The 22281-nt window shown below is 38.4% G+C and overlaps 1 protein-coding gene across 1 annotated transcript in view; it reads right to left on the minus strand.

Annotated features, from left to right (window-relative positions):
• JAZF1 (JAZF zinc finger 1) overlaps positions 1 to 22281 on the minus strand; it is a gene marked incomplete at both ends in the record, with an annotated part of 185866 nt that overhangs the window by 60651 nt on the left and 102934 nt on the right. Inside the window, one exon of the mRNA XM_082297380.1 lies at positions 21744 to 21816. Coding sequence (XP_082153506.1) covers positions 21744 to 21816 — 73 coding nt within the window. The remainder of the gene's footprint in view (positions 1 to 21743; positions 21817 to 22281) is intronic.

Raw genomic sequence — 22281 nt, forward strand, 5'->3', positions numbered from 1 at the left:
GACTTTAACCTGGAATTTCTCTTTGTTCTTTGGAAGCTGATCTAGTTACTGTGGAAATTTCACAAAACTTCCATTTGCTCCGGTATAGCTGACCCAAGAATATTAGATACTAAAAAACCATTCAGCATGAGAAAAAAATCAAAATCATATAACTAGTCATTGAAATTATATGAGTCTGGAAGTTTAGCACCATAGATCTGACTAAACATACTATGCTGTTCCCACTTCTCTTGTGCTTACACACATTTCAAAGAAATAATGAAAATGCTTTTGATTCACATCCACACACAGTGAAGAGAAAAATTTGTGCAGCTAACTGTAGTTGCATCAATTAAAGTATTTCTACTGTCAGGCCACACTCAAATAAGGTTTCAATTTGTATTCCCTCAAATATGAGATTACTGTAACCATGTTTGGCATCCAGAAGTACAGATCTGTCCAGAAAATACCATGCTGTTCCCCTCGCTGCTTGATTTATTTTTCATAAACAATATGCTGTATACATCCAACATGGTTTGTATTCCACAAAATGCATCTCAGGCAACAAAATCTACAGTGTCGGCTCTGCAGGGCGAGTTCTTCATTTAGACTTCAACCCTATTAGCACAGCTCCAATGGCTCTCCAACACAGCATCTGTGCTCTTACATGAGAAGCAGAGAAGGGAGGGGGACTCCTCAGCTGCAGAAGTGAAAGCCAAAAGAGCCAGTACTGAAGGAAGGCAGTCCTTTCTGGTTTACTGCTTCCTTTCCCCTCAGTAGCACAGCACATATATAAAAGTTTGCCTTTGACCCAACTCCTCCCATGCTGCTGTAAGACCACACACCCTCGCCTGTAGCTTGTGGATAGGATCCTATTTCTGCCAAGGGATGGGGTGGCTACATAGCAAAGTTTAAAAAAAAAAAGTTTTATAGCAAAATGCTGCATTTGTTAAGCTCACATGCCTGGGAGAACATATGGCTCTTAATCCTTCATGTTTTTTTAAACTATTAGTGATATAGTTATTATAATACTTAGTGGTCACATCTGTAATTGAGATGAATTTCACTGAAGGCATAAACTGACCCGGTTATGTGAGCTGCTGTTACAGCAAACTCTCAGAGGCACTACCCTAAGAACATTCCTCGTGTGAACCTGGGTTGGTTGCAACTGAGTATTGGGTGACAGCTACTCCAACTTCTGGTGTTTAAGTCAGACACACATGACAGACAACTAGGCATCTACACCTGTCTGTAGCTCCTTTTTGTCATTTTGTTTTGGGCTTTCTTTTGTTATTTAGTACAGCACTGGTACTACAGATCATTGCGACGACTGAGGGCTTAGGAAATGCTACATCCTAGAAAAGAACTGTTAATGGAAAGAAAGCATCTTAGCCCAGAGCAAGCAACACATCAGAGCAGCAACAGGTTAATCACACAGCCGGTGTTGCATTTAATATGATGGCAGGCAGCAGGTTGAATGAATCCATTAAACCCATCTACACAACACTTGTGAGGACAGATCTGGAAGAGTATGTCCACTTCTGCAACCCCAGCAAAGAGGGTCAGAGATAGATGATCAGCAGCAAAGCACTAAGATGCCTGAGGCTGCACCTCAGGATCTGAGATGCAAGATCTGAAGAAGCTGAGCAAGTGGGCTGATTTTGTCTAGCCAGGTTGAACCAGGCTCTCCTCAGAGATGTGTACACATCAAGAGGGTGAAAGCCAATGGGTAAAAGTTTTTTAGCACAGAAAAATCTCAATTTTATATAAACAAAAAAGGTTTCACAAGAGCACCTTGGCACTGGAAAAGGCTGACTAAAGAGACAAGCTCCCTAATTAATCTCATCTAACTTTGAGGTTAACCCTATTTAGGGCCAGGGGCTGAATGACAAAACCTACTGGGATCCTTTCCAACCTACATTATGCAGTGTCTACAAGAAGGCAGAAATGCGTCCTTCCCTAGAGGAAAAAGACCTTGTCTTTGCATCTCCCTCCCAATAACAACATTTATTTATTCAATACTGGATCTCATCTTAAAACCAAGATATTGGAACTCAAGTGCCTAAAATACAGATCAGTGATTAAAGAATAGTCCTAGAAAATACTTTAAAACTTCCACCGTATTCTTCAGCATGTCAAGAGCCCCAGCTTCCTGCTAATGTTTGTGCAATAGGATTATCCAGGCTCTATCAATTACTCTGTCAAAACAGAGCTCCTCTTTGATGTTAAGTACTTTAAGATCCCCATATGGAAGGCAAAAAACGTTTAGCTCACTCTGCTAATGTAAAATGTTACCTAGTAAGAGACAAGTGCACATTATTTTCTTAGCACTGTACTCCTCCTCTGCGGTTTCATTATGTGACATTTTCATTCATTCCAATATAAAGCTAGTTTCAGAGTATTCGGAGTTGTAACACACAGACACATTAATCACCAGCCTAATACATGTCCTGTGTAGTAGCTTTATTATCTTTTCAAAGCAGAGCTGTAAAAACAGAGAAACTGTGATCTTTTATGCTATCCTTTAATAAAGTTATTTTAAAATGCTATAAAAATTGTTTCAGTTTTTTTTCCAAGCTACAGCTTAATGCAACTAACTCTTGTACATCCAAAACAGTAAAGTCTGAATAAGTAGTTTTAAAAGTCCCTGTGGACTTGTAATCTAGCAAGAGTGAAGAACTCTAACCACTAGAGACAGAAACGGGAAGGAATCCTGAGTTTCAAGTTACAGAATATGCCTTTTCTTTTGTCATTCTGACCGGGCACTGCCTCGCAAAGTAATCTCACTTCTGTGATAAATTTTAAATGTCTATTCCTGTATGCCAATATTTACATATTCAGAGCAAGGGTGGGCTGCATTTTTTTCCCTTTCTTCTTCAGGCTCAGTATCAGCCTACCTCCTGATCCACTTAAATTAGTGAGTATTTTTCAGTCACCAAAATTCTGTCAATGTAACAGAGCCTTAGTAGACCTGTGCCCCCTTTCACGCAAGGCATGAAATGGACCAGCCACTGAGGGCAAAGCAACTTGTCCTCTGCCAAGACAAATAGCAGGGACTTGAATGCCACAGCACCTTGCCCTTCACAGAGGGAATGTGCGTCCAACAACACAGGCTGACACCATTCCCTTCACTCCCTGCTCATCCTTCTGCAGATGAATGAGAATACATGCACATATTTCTGCCTTTCAAAAATACCACTTTTTAAAGATAGACCCAAAACTTCGACTCAGACTGGAACAAAGCCAAAGTGTTATAAAAGTCTGTGTCTGTAATAAGAACAAATTGATGGCAGGCTTCAACACTGTCTGCTCATTATATGCCACTGTCTCCTCTGTGGTCTCCTCAAGTGGTGGCAATGCACACTAATTGAAGAGAAAATAGTATATTTCAGCTATGCGCAACTTTTACACCTATGCCTCAGGCAAGCCAACACTTCTGGGCAGAAATCTGCAAGAACCATGCAATTCCCCTGGTGGGAAACATAGATGCGATAATTGCATGAACCGAAGTCAGGCTTGAAAAAAAAGTGTTTCTAAATAAATAAGGATGATTCATTGGCATAAACCCAGTTCTATTGCAACAGTGTTTTAGCAATCCGGCAGGAAAACCACTCCTCAGTTCTCTATGAAACAACCACCCACCCACTCCTCGTGTTGCAGGGTAGGGCTCTGGCCAGCACACTGGTGGGCTTTGTGCAGCTACTAACCCAAAGCAGGAGATGCTTCTGCCATTTTCTGAATGTTCTCAATATTTCTCAGCTTTTTACCCCAGTGAAAACTAAAATTAGAATGGTGAATCACAGAATAAAACTTGCACCTCATCAAGTATAATTTTAAATCAATGGGTGTCTCTCTCAATATCCCTAGGCTCAAGAAGTTTCCTTAAGAAGATCCAGTAGGAAACTACAGGCTTTTGTAGTAAGTTAGGGTTTGGGCAAAGCCAGGGTCTTCGTAAAAAACTGACGGAGGTGAAAAACATTTATAATTTTTCTCAGGGAAGACAAGGACATACATTACTCTGCAGCAGTACAAGGCTCTTGGCCTGAATTAACCACCAGGAGGTATTTTGAGACAGATGTGATCAGCTACCACAGCCTGCGACCAAAGCTGTCTCAATGGTGGCCAAGTGGAGATGATGGCTGTTTTCTTACAGTACTGCACTCCAAAAAGCAAGTGTTCCTCCGAAATCACCAAGGAGCTGAGGCTGTTAGGCATTCTCTGGAAAGCAGCAGTTTCATGTTATTGCCATTCATGAGGCAGATCCCCCTGTCCCCCTTCTCTCTACTTCCCTCTTTGGTTTTTTTTTTTTTAGATCAGAGCTATTCTGAACTTTGAAATGAAAACCATTTATCAAAACAAGGACAAAATTTAACTCATACTTTATTGAACCCTTTAATTGGCGGGAAAAAGATGAATTAGTTCACTTCTATTTTTACATCTGGTAGAAAGTATGGAATTCAGGTATCCTTTGCCAAGTTTTGATGAGAAATGATTTTTTCACATCCAAGTAATAGATGACTAGGGAAATGGAGTGACTTAAAATGCAAATGTGGGGATATTAATTATTGTTGTTATTGGGACATTTATGAGAATAGTGTGGCACTATTTTAGAACTAGTAATGTCTAATCTTTTAAAACTACTGTAACAAAAATAGAACTAGAATAAAACCAAGCATTAAAACGTGAATTCCCATAATGTTTTAGTTTGTTTTGTCTGAAAATTTATTTGATGTCTGGAAATGCCTGGTGCACATATCAATATTTTATAACTTAATTTGTTCAACAAGAACGGCAGTATTTTAACAAGGTGAAACAATTTCACAATTAAAGCACTGCCTGCTTCATCAGTAGTAAAGAGCTCACGGAAAAATATCTCATCTTTATGAGGCAGAGACTCATAATTTAACTGCCGAGAACAAATGAAGAGTCTAATTCTTATTTTGCTGCTTTAGTGGTAGCATGTGGTGATAGCAAAGTATTAACATAAGCCAGAACTTGCTCCCACTTTTCTTTCCAGGCATGTAACAAATATCTGATGGCTATGCAAATTTCACCCAAAGCAAAGTTGTCCCAGCTGGCAAGCCATACATTAAAAGGTAAATTACACAAAGCTGAGGCCATCTGGACTAAAATATTCTCCTGTCAATAGTGTTTTAAGCTCGCCAACTCCACACAATGAAGGACAATATATTACATATGTATTTGAGGTGTGGGCTTTTTACCAAGCACTATTTTAAAAAGCCCAGAAGTTAAAAGATAAGAATAGACTACAAACTAATTTTGATATTTTCTTGGAATGTAATTTTTAAAGCTTATATAGCTTAATTTTAGTTGTATTATATACATGCATTTAAGTTAATAAATGCCCATTTTCTGACAAATGGCAAGTCCAGGAAGCCAACAGATTCAACCTATTACATAAATGCCAAGCAAAAAGAACTTGAAATTTGAAAGAAGTCTATCAGCATCTATGCTTTCACAAAGCTGCCAGCACTGCATGTTTCCATGCAGAATTTTACTAGAAAGTAGCCCTTGACAGAGCACCTTGATAGTCCTGTTTCTTGTTTGGTTAAACCAGAATTTAAAATCACAAGACGTGTATGAAAATAACGGTTGAGGGCAGAAAAACTAACCAAACCTTTCTAAACTACAGCAGAGTCATCACTTACGTTAGGGAAAATGTCTGCATTTAGTTCACATTAAACTGCCCATCTTGTCCAGTCTTGAAAAACTAATCTCTATGTTACACATTGTGGAATTTAAAGTAACATCTGTGTCTTTGAAATTAAATTAACATAATTCTATTTGATTAGCTTATTAACTGTAATTCTCAATATGCTCTAGGAACAGACACCAGCTAGAGGGATGCAGCTGACACCACCACCTGTCTGATATAAAGTACTTTTTATCATAGACATGGAGGGATCTGTCAGCAGTCAGCCAAAGCATCAGACAGATTAGGAAGTGACACAGGGACAGAAAAATGACTTGCCTCGGATCGCAAAGCAGGTAATTGATGGAATGAGGAACAGAACCTGTGCATTTTGGCTCACAGCTTCATACCTTTGCTAATGGCTTTCCCAAAAATCAAATGATGCAAGGAAAGAGCAGTTTGTAACTTGTACTACATTTAATACAGATAGTATTTGAGGAAAAATACATTTAAGTATTTTACATGTTACTGGTAACATTTATTATACTCATTCTCTAATTTCCACAGAAAACATCTGTGGAAATATCCCACACAGGATAATAAGATCTGAAAGTGTATGTTCATACTTAGTCTCAAGGTTATAATGCATGAACAGAGGTACAGAATGAATATGGCCTTCTCGTAGATTCCATTCTCATTCCTTTTTCCTACCTGGCGTGATCCTATGCTCGTCTTCATAGCAATGAGTCCTTGATATCCTATCACCACCTTTTAACCTACATGACACCTCTTAAATCACAAAGCTTCTGACCACATCAAATATAAGTCTTTAGCTCTGTCACTATTGCTTCAATGCACTGAGAAATAGAAATGCTCTGAAGTTACTAAGGGAAAAATAAAACTACCACAGAAGCACAGTCTGAGCTGCATTAATTTAATCTTCACAGGAAATCAGGGGGGTTGTGGTGGTGGTGGGGGTAGAGAAAAAAAGACCACAAATATGCAGTCAGGCAGCAGGAGCTATAAGGGTACTGATGGCCCGTTCTTACAACTCTGAGCTGCTTTGGCTGAATTGCTCCTCAGGGATTACCTGGTTTTGTTCTCAAAGCTGCATCACAGACACAGCAATGAAATGATACCTTCTGTGAACTGTTGCTCTTGCAAAAGCCTTGCCAATATGCTGTCTTTCTCTATGTACAGTTTTTAGGAAAGTAAATGCTAATGTAATTATCTAGCCAAGTCTTCAGCATCTGTCGCTTGAAAACTGGGGTTATAGTTCAGATACTGTGGCTAATTGTTAAAAGTTAGCAGAAAACTTTTGGCTACAAAGGAAATCGGCACACAGACCCAACCTGAAGACCCACTGTTCAATAATGATAACATTCGTCCCTTCAGATATTGTTCTCTGGCATGGCTCCCATGGACCCTCAGGCCCAATCTCAGCTCCACAGACTTTGCCTGCCTTACCTGCAACACACAGCATCATCAGGAAGACAGCTGCCAAAGAGACATAACAGGAAGATTTAATCTGGGAAGTTTCTTGGATATCTGGCTGGTAGTTCTTGTTCCAAGTTCCTCCTAAAACAACTTCTACCTTACACTGCTCTTTACAACTCCCACTGATCCAAAGCCAGCATTACAGCAAAGCATTTAATTTCTCACAGATATTTACTGAATTCCCCAAGGACAAACCAGGAGTTCTGGGAAGTACTGTGAGAAATATTAGAGCACCAAACACAAGGCCACAGGGAGTTTTCCAATAGATGATATGGACAGAAAACAAATTGCCTATGACCAGCAAAAGTAATGGAAACCTGCTTCCTCTGAACTCTTGTGTGCTAAGGCTGCTCCAGAGCTGCACTGCCAAACAGCATTTAGCACCTGAGTCCTTTCCCTCAGTACCCCAGAGCATTAATTTGGGTCTTTCTTGTCCAGCCAAAAACTTATCAGATGAAGATTAGATTAATTTATCTAACTTTTAAGACCTCTACCCTACTGCTAAGCTTAGTAAAAAATGGCCAGCATGTTCCACAACTCTGACTGGCAGGAAGTATGGTGGAATCCCAGAAACCAGGCTTCCTGCATGTGTCTTGGGAGATCGCTTTTTATTTATCATTGGATTTTCTTTTGCCAAATGTATTTCCACACTGGAACTAAATCCAAAGTTCAGCATCTTCAAGTGCTAGCTAATTTATTTCAGTATTGTTGACAGAGAAATAAAAAGGGATCTGTTTGTTAGTGGCACTACCTCAAAAGAAAGATATCAAGTCCTATTCAAACATGCATCCATCAAACTTCTCCTGTGATACAATGCTCACAAGATAGAGCTGCAAGCACCAGTATCAGCAAGTATCTTCTGAGGATTAGCAAACAAAGCTTTTAAGTGACCCCCAGCAGCCAGATGATTTTATTACCAGAGACAATTCAAAGTAGAAAGCTTTCCTTTCACCTCTACTCATCAGGATCCAGAAACAACCCTTCAATAACCCTTCTCTAACTGTTGAATGAGATACTGGCCCCCACCCATCACACTGAAGAACCCTTCCTGGACTCAGTTTGTGTATTGTGTCCCTTGAATTCTCCTTTCTTTATATGTTTCCGTCATCCTATAACTCAGCTGACCCAGGTTTTTACTCCCCTCAAATACTTCCAGGCCACAATTAAAAGTTTTCCCTTGTGTTTCCCTGACTAAAAGAAATCGTCCACAGAACTCCCACGCTTGTACCCACAAGGTGAAGCCATCCTCACTTTTGCTCATTGGTCCCTCCTTGTCCACCCTTCGCTGTCAACAAAAGACCCACCATGCATGCACAGCCCAATCCTGTCACTTGTACTGTAGCTCAATAATGACCAAGGGGGAATTTCTCAAGAGCGATGGGAGATCCGGCCTACATCTACATTTCTCCTTTGTGCTTTTGGGAGCACAAAAATCTCTTGCTTTCTGTCTCATTTCTCTTTGATGGTAGTGTCAAACCACTTACTACACTTGACCTTTTACATCACTTGACATGGGACCCAGTTCCCTTTCACTGAGGTTAGAGCAAGCAACAACCAGCTTTTACTGAAGTCACCAGCAATGTGAAGTGACTGAAGGCTGAAACCATATGAAACCAATACATTTCTTGTGGTTCTTTCAATGCACAGTAAGTGAGCACAGATCGGCTGCAAATTCAACCCAGACTTAGAAACCTCAGCAAACGGTCCTATGAACTTGATCCAGCCTTCAGGTTTGTTTCATCCAGTTTCGAGTTTCATCGTGAAAGTTTCACTGTGCCCTACATGCTGCCCCAATAAACCATGCCTCAAACAAAATAAGGACATCAGCAAAAATGAAGAACTCGCCAGATAGCAATGTTTTAGTTTTATACCATATGTAAGAACATGCACTGACAAGCAGTATGTATACAATTACTGCTCTTGCAAATCAAAAATTGTTCATGGTAATGGACTTCTACTTTACTACAATTTTTGCCAAGAAACTATTTTGAAGAAATGTGGATGGAATACCCCTGTGAGATAGTTCTTCTCTTTCCCCATCACAATAATTTACTAAGAAACTAAGCCTTTTCATCACAACCTGTGCACAAAACCTCCAGCATGCTTTTTAGACATTCAGGATGTGAAATAATGAAGTCCAAACTTTACTGAAGCAGTATTTTCTGTCTGCATTTACCATCACTGAGGCAGCAATGGGAAAGAAAGAATAATAATGAGGAAACTGAACATCTTCTACGGATCACATGAATACAAAGCCAAAATGCATTTAATTGCCTAGCCCATAGAAAGTACAGCATCTTTTCCGACACAGCTGGTACTACTGGCAATGTTTTCTCACTTCTCAATCATATTAAACCAATAATTAAAATTTTTTTTAAAAAGCCTAGACTTGCTATACCTTTAGGAAGGCACGTAGATTGTAATTTTATATTGCATTTCATGTAAGCAGAATTTTTAAAATTTCTTAGTCTGAAATTAAAGCAAAATCCATGTTACACTAAGTTTTGGGAAGTATTTAATTGCTCCACAAAAATATTGTTAAAGAAAAAAAGATTCATAGTATTAAATCAGGTAGGAAGACAGTAAACTCTGACCTCTTACAAGCAACCAAGCCACTCCTCATTTATACACACGTGATTTGTAAAAGTATTCAATTAGAAACTGTGACAGACAGTTTCCTGTAACAGCTTTCAAGTCAATGTAGTAGTCAAGGACTCTTACTGGACTGAACCCAAGTCTACAGCAAAATCCCTACTCTAACTGAAAGGGATGCAGGTTGGTTTCCAGTAAAGCAGTGGTGCCGTCTACAATCCCCAGCCTAGCTGGGCTGAGTTACGCTGTTCTAACTGAGCCAGATGGGTGGAATCAAAACTACCAGCAAGATTAAAACATATGATGCAAATGAAGAATTATGTGCACAGGACCTTAGGTGCCAATAAGAATAAATGAGGTTGCACTACACGGAGCATGTAAGAAAAATTAGAAGTTCTTTACCTATTGATTGTATGTTTCTTTTACTAGCACGAAGAAGAGTACATTAATTTTACATAACTGCACTACAGGTTTCCACAAACCTTTTTCCAGCTTTCTGCATTAAATGGCAAAAAACAGAAGCCTACAAAAAAGGGCAACCTCTACGAGCATAATGACAAAGTACTGGGAAAGAGAAATCAGTAGAAAAAATTAAGGGAATATACTTTACATGGGAAAATTAATGGGAACAGGATATCTGAGTACTCCCCTGTGTGTTCTTGAAAGCCCCCGCAAAATGCCATTTTTCAGTATATTTAGCAGATTATGAGAATTACATTTAGCAAGAGGAATGGTAAATTTTAAATGGTAACACTCTTGGTTTTCTTTTTATTAAAGAACTGCTACATTGCAAATTCAGGACATTTCTACAATCTCAACACTGGTAACAGATAGTATTTCTGTAGTTGGTCAGATCTCAAAGATCACATTAAAAGCATAAGCTCAAAGTTTTTGTGCTGGAAATATTCAAACCAGGCTTTTATACCCAAGCCCTGTGGTTAAAAAGTTAGCATCAGCCTTGGTAATCCTCTACATGGAGGACAGGAACTGTTCAGCTACCTCTTGCAAACAGCACTTCCCAACTAACCTGGTTTAAATTGCTTCACAACTTCTCATAATTACTGACTTTTTAGAAATGGCAGGTGAGCAAATGAAATAAGAAATAGTAGAGAGGGAAGTCACACATAAATGTCTCGACTCCTCTTGAACAGGGATGTTTTGGGCTGGGTTTCTTAACACTTTATTAAGCACAGGTCACATTGGAAGCTACTGCAGGGAAGGAAACTGCTTTCAACAAATACTCGAGTTTTGTTGAATTTACTTTACATTGTGTGTAGCAGCAATGGAACTTACTATCACAAATTGTTACCACCACCACAGTAGTTACAGGTGAACTGGATGTTAAGAGGAATGGTCCTGCTATCCACACTATAAAAGGAAGGGACAAATCCAACCTATTCCCAGCTCAAAAGCTCTTGTAAAAGGTTCATTTGAGGCACATGGTCAGTCCCCAGCGCCAATGGTGGCAGATATGAAATGTTACTTATATGCAGCTTTGGAATAAGTCACCTTTTTTGCACCACCATCCAGAACCCACAACTACATCCCTCTCTGTTATGGTGTCTTTCTCATACATTACAAAAGCTACTCTAATTAGAAATTACTAGATATTAAACAGTCATGCAAGGCAAACCCACAGCAATTCCTCTAAAAATCAAGGAAAAATCAGCAGTTTCTACCCCTGTGGCCCAACTACACCTGTAGACGGAATTACTTCTGTAATTATTTCCATCTCTGCCTGTATCCTCATATACCACTTGGGTAAAAACTTGTGCCTGATTTAAAAAAACAACAAAACTCCACAAACACTCAACAATAACAATGAAAGAAAACTTCTCTCAATTCTCTGAAAAATTGGAACAAGATATCTAGTGTCTGCAAAACTGTATTGCTTCGGGGAAACCAAGACTCAGAAAGTACTAAATCAACCTGACTAATTGTACTATAACTGAGCCAAATTAATTAAATAAAGCCTGCCTTTAATAGCATTTGTTTGCCGAGCCAAGCAAGCATTTTGAGTGTTTCAGGTCACCGTAATCCAACATAAGTTACTTAAACAATGTGTAACATGTAACATACACAACTATTGTTAAAGTGCTTTGAATTAGACTCTAGACTTTCAGAGGTCAAAGATATGCACCTCTATTCCCAAACACATTCAACAGCTGCACATCAGAAAAGCGCCATGTCTTTGCACCAGTTTCAGGGTTTTACTTCTGCTTTGTCATGCAAATCCTCGCTTTTACAGCCTTGTAAATTGCCTTCATTGTTTGAGTTGTGGACAAGAAGTTTCAGAAAAATCCAAGGGCAAGATCAGAGCACTCTCTTCTCTGTTTTTACATTCATAACAAAAATCCAGTCAGCCCCATGGTTTTGCCTATGTCTCTACACTGTCGAAAATTATTTTCTGATTTTGTGATACCATACTATCTTGACAAAATAAGGTAGATTAAAACAAAATCACAGATGATGTGCCAGGGCTTCCTCCTCTCAGCACTTTACAAGTTTATGAGAGCAGCCCCAAAGGAAAACCAAAAGCCAAAGAAAAGAGCAGTCAAACTTCACTAATTCCTTACCACAACACATCCTCCCTGCTCTCTTTCATGCTTGTGTTTCATATCCACCAGTAGCTTTCAGATGGCTTCAGTTTTGACCTTCATTCTGTTCTAGCATAAAGCCTAGTCAGGATTCCAGTGCACAACACAGGTTCCTTTCAGCTCTGTATTGAAGGTGCTTAAAGACTGCTATAGCCTGTGCTATTCCAGTCATAGACCTAGGAGAACCATCTTCCAAAAGCATTTTTCTGGTGGACTCCAAAATTCCCTCGCTGGCCTGCTAAATGCACCCTCGGCCTCAATAAGAGAAGAAACCAACTCTGTCAAGCTCTCCACCTGGTCTCCATTTCTTGGGACACTGGAGTATTACAGAGGAAGTGGTGGGATAAGGAATGCATCTTTGCAGGATATAAACTTTTCTCTCTGGCTCAGAATCAAACTGAGAGGTCAACCCAACCGCAAACGTATTTAATGAAAATTAAGGCTGAGACTAACACTTCGGAGTAGGTTTTATGTAGCAGAAGATGACATCAACATTCTTTCCTCACAAGCCAAGGTCTCCAGCACTAAGAATATTCTCTCATCTGCACTTAATCTCTAGTCTAGGCTACAGGCTGTCCTAAAGCATGACTTGGACAGCCTTGGTATGCAACCTCCAAATTGTGGCCCTGCTTCTGAGTGTCTACAAGAATATACAAACTTTCTGCTGCAACTCCATTTGCTTCGTGGCCTTTATGTTTATAGGCTCCATCTCTCACTGAACACTAGCAAGATTTTGCAAATGACATGCAAGAGCCCTTACCTGGAAGTGTTACATGAAAATGAGAATGAAGGAGAAGGGAGGGAAACAACAAGCATCTACAGATACCTTGGGAATTATGGATGTAGTTTGTTGCATTTTAATAAATTATTGGGATATTCGCTACAGGAATGAACCTAAGAATACACAATGTGCTCACATAACTAAAAGCTAATACAGGAAAAAAAAAGTAATTTTTGTAATTTTGTAATTTAAAAAGTAAGAATTTGCATTTTGAACTACGACATTTATTTGAAAATCTAATTTTAAGTCTTTCTGTAGATTAATCCTATGCGTGCTTTTTTGCAACAAATCTAAGTAGGCAGCTTTACAATGAAATATTGTTACTTTTTAAAAATCAGTGAAATTAGACAAAGAAGTACAATTACTTTTGTACAGAAGGTCAGTGATAACTAAACTCTAGTTTCATAAAAAAATTAGTCAATGAAAATTACCAGCAGCTGGTCGGGGCTGCCTTAGGATTCCAGAGATGGCAAATTGGCCAATCTGCAAGTCATCACATGTAGCTAAGATTGTCACAACAAGCTTTTAGCAAAACACTGGACAGCGTGAACCTTTCCTAAGAAGTTATCTACTCAGTCTGTAATTTTCTCTTGTGCATGTAATGTTTTGTTGCTGTTGGTGATGGTGATTTAAAGAAAATAAGTTTATCGGGATAGGAGGTAACTAGCTGTATATGTCAGCTGTTTTTCTAAATGGTAAAGTCAGGAAGAACAGCCACTCCTTTCAGCCATTTTAACTCAGATTGTACTTGAAAACTGATCACAATTGTAAAATTTTTGCTCATTCTTCACTTGTAAATCAAAGCATAATAGTTTCTACAAGTTCTTATTTCTGCAGAGGATCTGCAGCTGGCACATTAATGTGTTTTCCAAACAGCTCTGCAAATATGTTAAGTAACAACAATATAAAGAATGAACATATGTTATTACCAGAGTCTAGTAAGAATTAGGACCTTACTGTGGTATGACACAGAGAAATAGATACTGAGAGCCTTATTAGCCCACACAGCTGACAGCAAAATACCTGAATATGGTACATATGGTTTTTTGTACAGCCAACACACAGTCCTTCTGAGAACATCACTACTGCTTAGGATCAAATTTAAACATCACAGAAGTGAAATGCCCTCCTTTTTAAAGCAAGGGAAACCAAAGTATTTCTCCTCCCCTTTCCCTAAAGGCAGTGACCTATGTGCAAGAGACCTATGCAGAAAGCATAGGTATTAAATTGAATTATTAAATTATTAAATTCTCATGTTATTAAATTGAAACAGAACTGGCCAAGACAAAAAACAGTGCCAGGAAGACAAAATGGTTTTGTCATCAATTTTGGCATGCCACATTCACAAAAGATGAAGAAATACCAATAGAGACAAGAATCCTGAAAATCTTGGGGATTTACACTGACGGCTCTAGTGCTTGGTAACTAAAACACACACAGAGGTGTGCACACAGTCACTTGCAAGGAATGATGCTGACTTGGCAATGCTTCTTTCACTTGAGATTCACAGGATGGAAATTGTTCTGTCCCTGAGTCTTACACAGAAAAATTACCATAAGAAACCTAATTCCCTCTTAATTAAAACAAACAAAAAAATCAACCGGACAACTAAGATACATTTTTTTCAGCGTCCTACATTTAACTTCACCACGTCATTTTTATTTCAAGGCATGGCATTAAGGCTTTTCCTTAAAATACCAATCTGCTTTTTGATCTTTACTGCTGACATGAAATAGAAGAGCTGTACATTATATAAATCTTGAAGCTTTGCTTAGCTTGAAACTGGTAAAGAATGAAAGAGAAAACAAAGCCATCTGCATAAATCCTTCCAAACCAAAAGGCATTCCCCTTACCCTAGCTATCATTCATTTCTGCACATCTTGTTTGAATTACCATCTGAAGTTTTTCTTGTTCCATCTCCAGAACAAGTCAAATAGCAGAGCATAAAGATACGGCTATATGAATAAAACCATATGATCTACTTGGTCACTGTTAACTTAAAAATAGGCTTACACATAAAAATATTATCTGGCAATTGATGTGCTACTTTGATCCCTTTCTTTCTGTATCCTGTCACATGCATTCAATTCAGCAGCTACTGGAAGCATTAGCATGCACCTTCAATGTAATAAGAACCAAGAATCCAAGAGAATTGCTGCACTTTTACAAAGTTGTGATATTCAATTCAAATGAGACAGTATCATGTTACAGGAAGGAAAAGTTAAATTTTAAGACAAAGAGGAAGAACTGTGGTACTAGGCACTATAAAATGAAGCAAGTCTGAACAGGTGGTACAGCAATAGTTTAACAGATTCAGGGGCTCAGATGTTCCTGTGCAGAAAAACTGATCTACAGTAGAACTTCTGAAAAGTCTCCTTTGTCTCTACCTTTTTGTTTCTGAATCGTAACATGCGATTTTAAACCGCGTATGATATACAAAAAAAAAAAAAGTTAGGATGGCTCTTTGTTATCTTTTTTTAGATTTCACCTTTTTTCATGCAGAAAGTAAGATTAACTATTTTGACATCAATGATCAATTTTAAGGGGTTTTATATCGGGCCTGAATTAATTAGAAAGAATTGAAGTCTAATCTACTGCTTATCAGGTGAATGATGCAGGGAATAGTTATTTTAGAGAAAAATGCTCACCATTTCAGAATGGTTTCACTTTGCATATGCCTCCTGCAAAAGTATTTATTATGAAGGCAAACAAGGAGAAACAAACACATTTCTCTCCTGCCTTGCAACTCTCATTCCAAACTGTGCCCCAACAGCCATTACAGTGACAGTTCACAGACATCAGAAGGCAAGGAGGAGAAATGCCAGGAAGAGAAGCTAATCAAGGATTGAAACACTCTTAGGGAATCAAAGGGGAAAAAACTCAGTCTTGGTCTTCCACAAATTACTCAAAACAACTTAATGCTCGTGCTCATAGAAAAAAGGAAGCAAGAGGATTTTCACTGCTGCTGAGAAAATGTTCGACAGAGCACTTTGGTGGCACATCCAGTCACGGGGTATGACCTCCGAGAGGCTACAGCCTTTCACTGGCTTCTTGTTCAACTACTGCTGATAGTTTACCCCAGGAAAATCTCTCAGAGCAGAACCACAGGAAAAGTGCAATGTGTTATAGTATCATGTGGTTTGGATGCTCTGCTAAGAAACTGATGCCTAAAGATTTTTAGCTTTTTCATATATTTGTAGCTTTGTAGATTTTTAATATATAGTTATATAGTTTTTAGCACTTTCTCACCCTTTCTCACACTTTAGAATAATAGCTAACCCTTTCTAACACATTCTTGAAGTTCTGTTTAGTCTTACTCTCAAGAGGAGAATTTGTAACATGGACATTTTGTTTTACACCAGCACCTGAGAGATGTAACAAGATATAGGGCAAAGAACCCGCTGGAACAACTCCAAGGGGCAGACCCAAGGGTGGGTTTCTAGGGAACCTGGTCCCTTATTGGATGTACCCGGTAGACATACTAATTAATTAACTGTACAAAAATCACAGAAATCCTCTGTAATGTGTGAATGTTCCTATATTTTGCACACCTGAAAACTTTCATTAAAGAACTACTTTTTATATAACCACTTCAATATTGTTTGCAAGAGTTTTTCTTCTGATTCCAGGCAACAGAAGCCCACAGATGTAGTCAAAGTGCATTGCCTCAAATCCAAAAACATCCTTCCTATTACTGCATTAGTAACATAGTGCATACTAAACATATCACTACCTAAAAATTTGCCACTTTTTGAAATAACTTTCAAATGATCATTAAATCCTGTGGTGTTGGCTGTTTGTTTTACTCCTGGAAAAAACAGGTAATAGCAGTAGAACCAGAATTAGTGAGCTGGACAAGACACAGGGACAGTTTGCGATGGCCAGAACTTTACATGCAATTAATTTCTTACACAAATGCATATGCTCACAGAAATGATTGATTTTACGTCTCACGGTATTAAAACAAGGAGGCAGAGTAAGGAAATTTTTTCTGCAGAAGTCAATGACAGTTGAACTGAAAAGGAAGTGGAGAGAGAAAAGATGCCTGAAGCCTATAGGAATTTATAATGATAACAGTGAGGCAAAACCTTGCTAGTTAAAAATAAAATCTGGAGGGAGGAGTGAAAATGTTAGATTAGTTCAGAGATGTGTAAGGATAATCTTGGGCTCTTCGTCTAAGAAAGCCATCCAGTTTTGATCACAGGTTTCATTTGTGCTCCCAGTTGTGCATGAGAATTAACTTTATAGACATTCAACAGCCTCATTCAACAAACTGCCCAGAGGCAACACCAAAAACATTCACACCAGTGTGCTGTAACTGCTTGCAGGATCGATGCTTAAAACATATTTTATTATATATCCCTTCTTCTATGACCTCAATTATGAATAGAAAAACACTATTAAAAAGAACCTGGGGTTAACATAATTAAAGTATTTTGGTAGATTTTGATAGATTTTAAGATTACAACAGTCTTTATTTTCAAAAATTCCCTAATATAGCCATTATGCAATTTGCAGTAGAAACAGTATATAATTATGACTGCTTAGTTTCAGTTGTAGGTGCATACTAGTTTTCTTTTTTCCCCATCAGGATGAAATTTCTTTAAGCAAAACAATTACTGCATTAAAAAAAATATATATTTCATGGATACTGTGTTAAATAAAGAATTAATTGCCCTTTTTATGGTATGTGCTTCCAATAATACAAGTTACTGTGGCACTTCCCACCCTTCATATTCAAGGTGAAAGGAATTGACTCCAATAATTTATGCTTTTTTCCTGTTTCTGGTACTTAGAATCTCAAAGTTGAAGTACCCCCATTAAAACTTAATTGTAAAGAATTTTTCATTCACTAAGTTGGGAATAAAAGCTTTTTAATTATGAACAATTTTTAATATTACCTTTTCACATGAAGGAATTATTTGTATGCCTCTGTTGTCTTCTCACTTGTGCTAGTAATACTGGTATGTTTGTTTTGCTGTTTTTCAGAAAGCCCAAGCATTCCCATAACAGCTGCCTTCCTCAGTAACAGGTAACCAGCAGTATCCACATTCAACAAACTTTCAAATATGAGAATACTGAGAAGCCTCTCTCCATTAGACTGCACCAGTCTAAAAGCCTTGGCTGTATGCTGCAGTGCCAGGTAATACAGCAACCTCAAGAGCCATCACCTCTAAGAACCTGGACTAACACTCTCAGAGGCACAAACAATGCTACGCAGTTTCCAATAAGCATCGAGCAAAATTCATAGTCATGTTTATTACCTTAAAGCTACAAAACCTGCATCTAATTTCAATGCCATACAAAATATAAAGGTGTCTTGACCCATCTACAAAGGAAATACCTCTAGAAAGTACTGGAGGATGTTGGCCCAAGTGCTCGTTTGCAACTACTCCTGACAGATCACAGCCAGTATTCACATCTTGTAGTAGCACCATTGAACTCCTTGCAGGCAAACCTCTCCTGTATTTATAGGACGGAAACAGATTAACTGCATCTGCTTTAGCTGTAGTGTGTCTTTTATTGATTCCAATTCTGACTTCTAAGAAACCAAACCAGAAGAAAGCAGGGAACAGCCATCAATACTGGGGACTGCACTAAGGCTACACTAAATGTTGTCTGAGAAAGGGATTTGTGGCAATTCAGTCAGTGTCTGATGGAAGTGTTTGATGTAGAAGTAACAAACCATTATGACCCATAATTTATATTTTGTCCACCAGTTTTAAAAGGAACGTTATCTGTCTACATGAGGATCACACACTATGGAAGCAGCATCTGTGCGTAGTTACTGAAAGCTGTAGTGGCAGTAAATCTCCAGCAGAGAAAGAGATGGAGCCTTACAGATTCAGACATCCACAATCTGAGGGCTGTCTCAGAACTTCAGAGCTCAAACAGTTTTGCCATAATAATATGCCTGAGAAAATAACCAGGGATAGAAGGGAAATGGAAACAAGAGCATGTTTCAAGTTGTAAACAGAGACTACAGTACCCTTCCCTCTCTACTATCTGTTTTACTGATACTTTATCCTCCCAGCTTTTAAGCCAGACAACCCAGATTTATGCTTTGTTTTAGTTCATAATAGCCAGCATACAACAGGGCAATGGGCAGAGCATAAAGCACACCCATTTAATCTTTCTACCACAACATATATTTAGTGTACATCTTACCATACAATTCTGGCAGTCCCTGAGAATCAGACGTCCCTATTTTCCCAGGCTCCATGAGACCGTATGGCCCACACAGAACATATTGAATATACAAACTTGCAGAGGAAGATTGTTTTAAGGTCTGTAATTCACAGCAGGAACTCAGCTAAGTTCAGTTCCACTTGGAAGCCATAAAAGCATGGGTTTAAAAAAAGTGCAGCAGTATCTGGTGTTTGATATCTAACAGTGTGCAACATGTTTATGACATGTATTAGGCTACAAAATCTGAGTTCATAGTCTGGGACAACAAAGCAGAACTCAGCTCTGGCATATGTAGTGGGAAATAGAAAGGCATGTCTTGTAGTGTAATTGTAATGGATATTGCTGCTCCCTCAAGAGCTTGAGTTGCATAGAGCAGGTGGTTCAATGAAAGATACTAGCACTTTGGAAAAAAATTAAAATACACTTAAAAGAGCAACTAAATAACAGCTGGTTCAAGCACAAGTCAATTCAGATTTGGTTTTACCATACAAACAACACAGTTCAGTTCTCCAGAATTATTTTCCAGAAATGACAGGGTAAGAAAGTTTGGACAAAATATGTCATAAATAAAACTGTCTCAGTCACACAGAACTCAGTTTAAAGGGTACCAAAATAATGAAATCTAAAGGAGGGATCATTTCCAAACTACTTAAAAAGTAGTTTGATTCCAAACTGGACAATCAAGTCCCATTGTCTTAAAACAACTCCCACGATGAAGTATGTGGTCTTAAAACAGCTTTTCCCTAATTGAAAAAAACCCAAAACCTTTCCCCTCTCTCACACTGAGTAAAATAACCACAGAAGCAAAAAGAGAAAACGCCCAAGTATATGATGGAAAGAGGGAAACATACCAACATGCACAACAGCATACCAAGCCTACATCTTAGAAAAAAAAAAAAGTTTTACGCATTAAATGAGATCAACAGAACTAAGTGTTAAAAAGGGTCATGGCTAATCTTGAAATATGCTTTAAAGAGTCGGACTGTCTCCAGGAAGAACAAGAGTTACTTGCCAAGTAGGAAATCATGTCAATACTGGCTATTCTTAATCATCATAGTCTCATGTAGTGGAGAAAATGTAGTCATTTCACCAAGTGAACACCACTTCTTACTTTCATACTTCTAAGTATTCTTCCCCCACATGCCCACTGACACTTTTTTGCTACAGCAAACATTATAGGAAGTCAGTCTCGGGATTCTGTGGTTTTAGACGTTTGTTGGCTTTTGCTTTTGTTTTGCTTTTTCCCATTTTTAAAATGAAGTAGAATTAGAAAGAAAAACTTTGCATGACCCATGAGAGAGTTTGAATCAACTCAGGCTATCCTGAACTAAATCCTGGGTTAATCTTCCAGGGTTGCAAGTTTGTATCTCATCCTCTTGACAGCAAAAATAAAAAAGCAAACTGGTATTCCATGTATAAAAAGCAATAATCCCAAAACAAGTATTTTCCAAGGAGTGCATTTCAAAAACACAACTAACTGGAACTTTAAACCTCAGTATACCTGATCAAAAAACCCACTATGATGTAAAAGAAGGCAAAATAATCCCAGAACAGCAGCATGTTGATTAACCTAGAACAGGAAAAAGGGTTTTAAATGAAGAATTACACTGCTTGCACAGTGCTCATTTAGGATGAGAAGACAGCCTGGCAAACATCCTGAGAAAGGGGCACTACAACTGCACAAAACCTTGCCACCTTTCCTTTCTGAGGAGCCTGCTCCATGGGTCACTGTCCTCCCAGAGGAAAAGTAATCTGAGCTACCTCCACTGAATTCTTCTAAGTGCTTAGGTGAGTGGGAAAATAACGAGCAGCTCTCAGGCTGCTCTTTACCATAACACAGCCTGAGACACCAGCAGCCCTTCCATTCCTCCATGGTGGAGGACCCTGGAGGTTTCAGTACCGCCATCAGTCAATAACTGAAAAGCTGAGGCTCTGTTACTTAGAAAAGTACTTTAAAAATGGTTTAATTTCTTAATTGCCTTCAGGTTTTAGGTTATACAGGGCTGGTAAGCAAGATTTTTAAAGATATATATTGTGGTTGAAAAACTTTTGAAGTTCTGTAAAAAATCCACTTTTATATTGAACTATTATCAGATAGAACTTTTTTCCAATCAAAAGTGAAATTTTTCTCCAGTCACCTGTGAGAAGTACAATAAAATAGAAAACTAAGCCAAGACAAATTATCTTGTTTTGCATGAGATTTAGCTAAAACATAAAAAGCTAAAACCTCATTCCCTAAGTATTTGAGCAGTGCAGCTGAAGGGCTGTTTGTGCCCTATGCAGAAGTGATTAAAAATTTAGCTAAATTTTAATTCAACTGTTTTTCCAAAACAGGTGTTATGATAGTGTCATATCCAATTAAGCAAAACAGAGTGCATCCATAAGCATGCCATTTTGGTAGAATATATATTGTGCAAACCAAGGTCAGTTGTACCTGAAAAATAACCACACTTACCTGTTAATGTAACTTAGAGCAACATAGGTTGGCTGCTGAAGTTCTTGTTTCTCTAATACACGTGGGTCTGTATCTGGAATAAAAAAGTACATGCACAGAATTAAGCTTTCTGGTTTACACTGAAATTAGGGGACTGAATGCTGCAAAGTAACGTAAGCGGACACAAGAGATACGAAATAGCTCAACCCAGCTGATCCACAGAGTACACTTAGCAAAGCTCAACCACTTGCTCATTCATTCATAAACACAGTATTGCATTACTTTACACAAGAATTTGAAACATCAACAGTGATGTAATTTCCAACTGTCACACAAGCTTTCACAATCCCCCTCGTAAATATTAGTTTTCACTGCTTTCTATGATTTATAGTGTTAAATGGATCAAGCTTTCTTCTTTTTTAATGTAGCTATTTCTAAATATGGTTGACACATTTTAAGATGTTCCAAGAGTGATTAGATCTCTTCTGGGCCTTGAGACTTTTCTTCTGCATCTCTGAGTTTTGTACTCTCCCTTCTCTACATCTTATTTTCTGAAGCT

The sequence above is a fragment of the Coloeus monedula genome (genome assembly GCF_965178545.1).
Source record: "Coloeus monedula genome assembly, chromosome: 1".
NCBI lineage: Eukaryota > Metazoa > Chordata > Aves > Passeriformes > Corvidae > Coloeus > Coloeus monedula.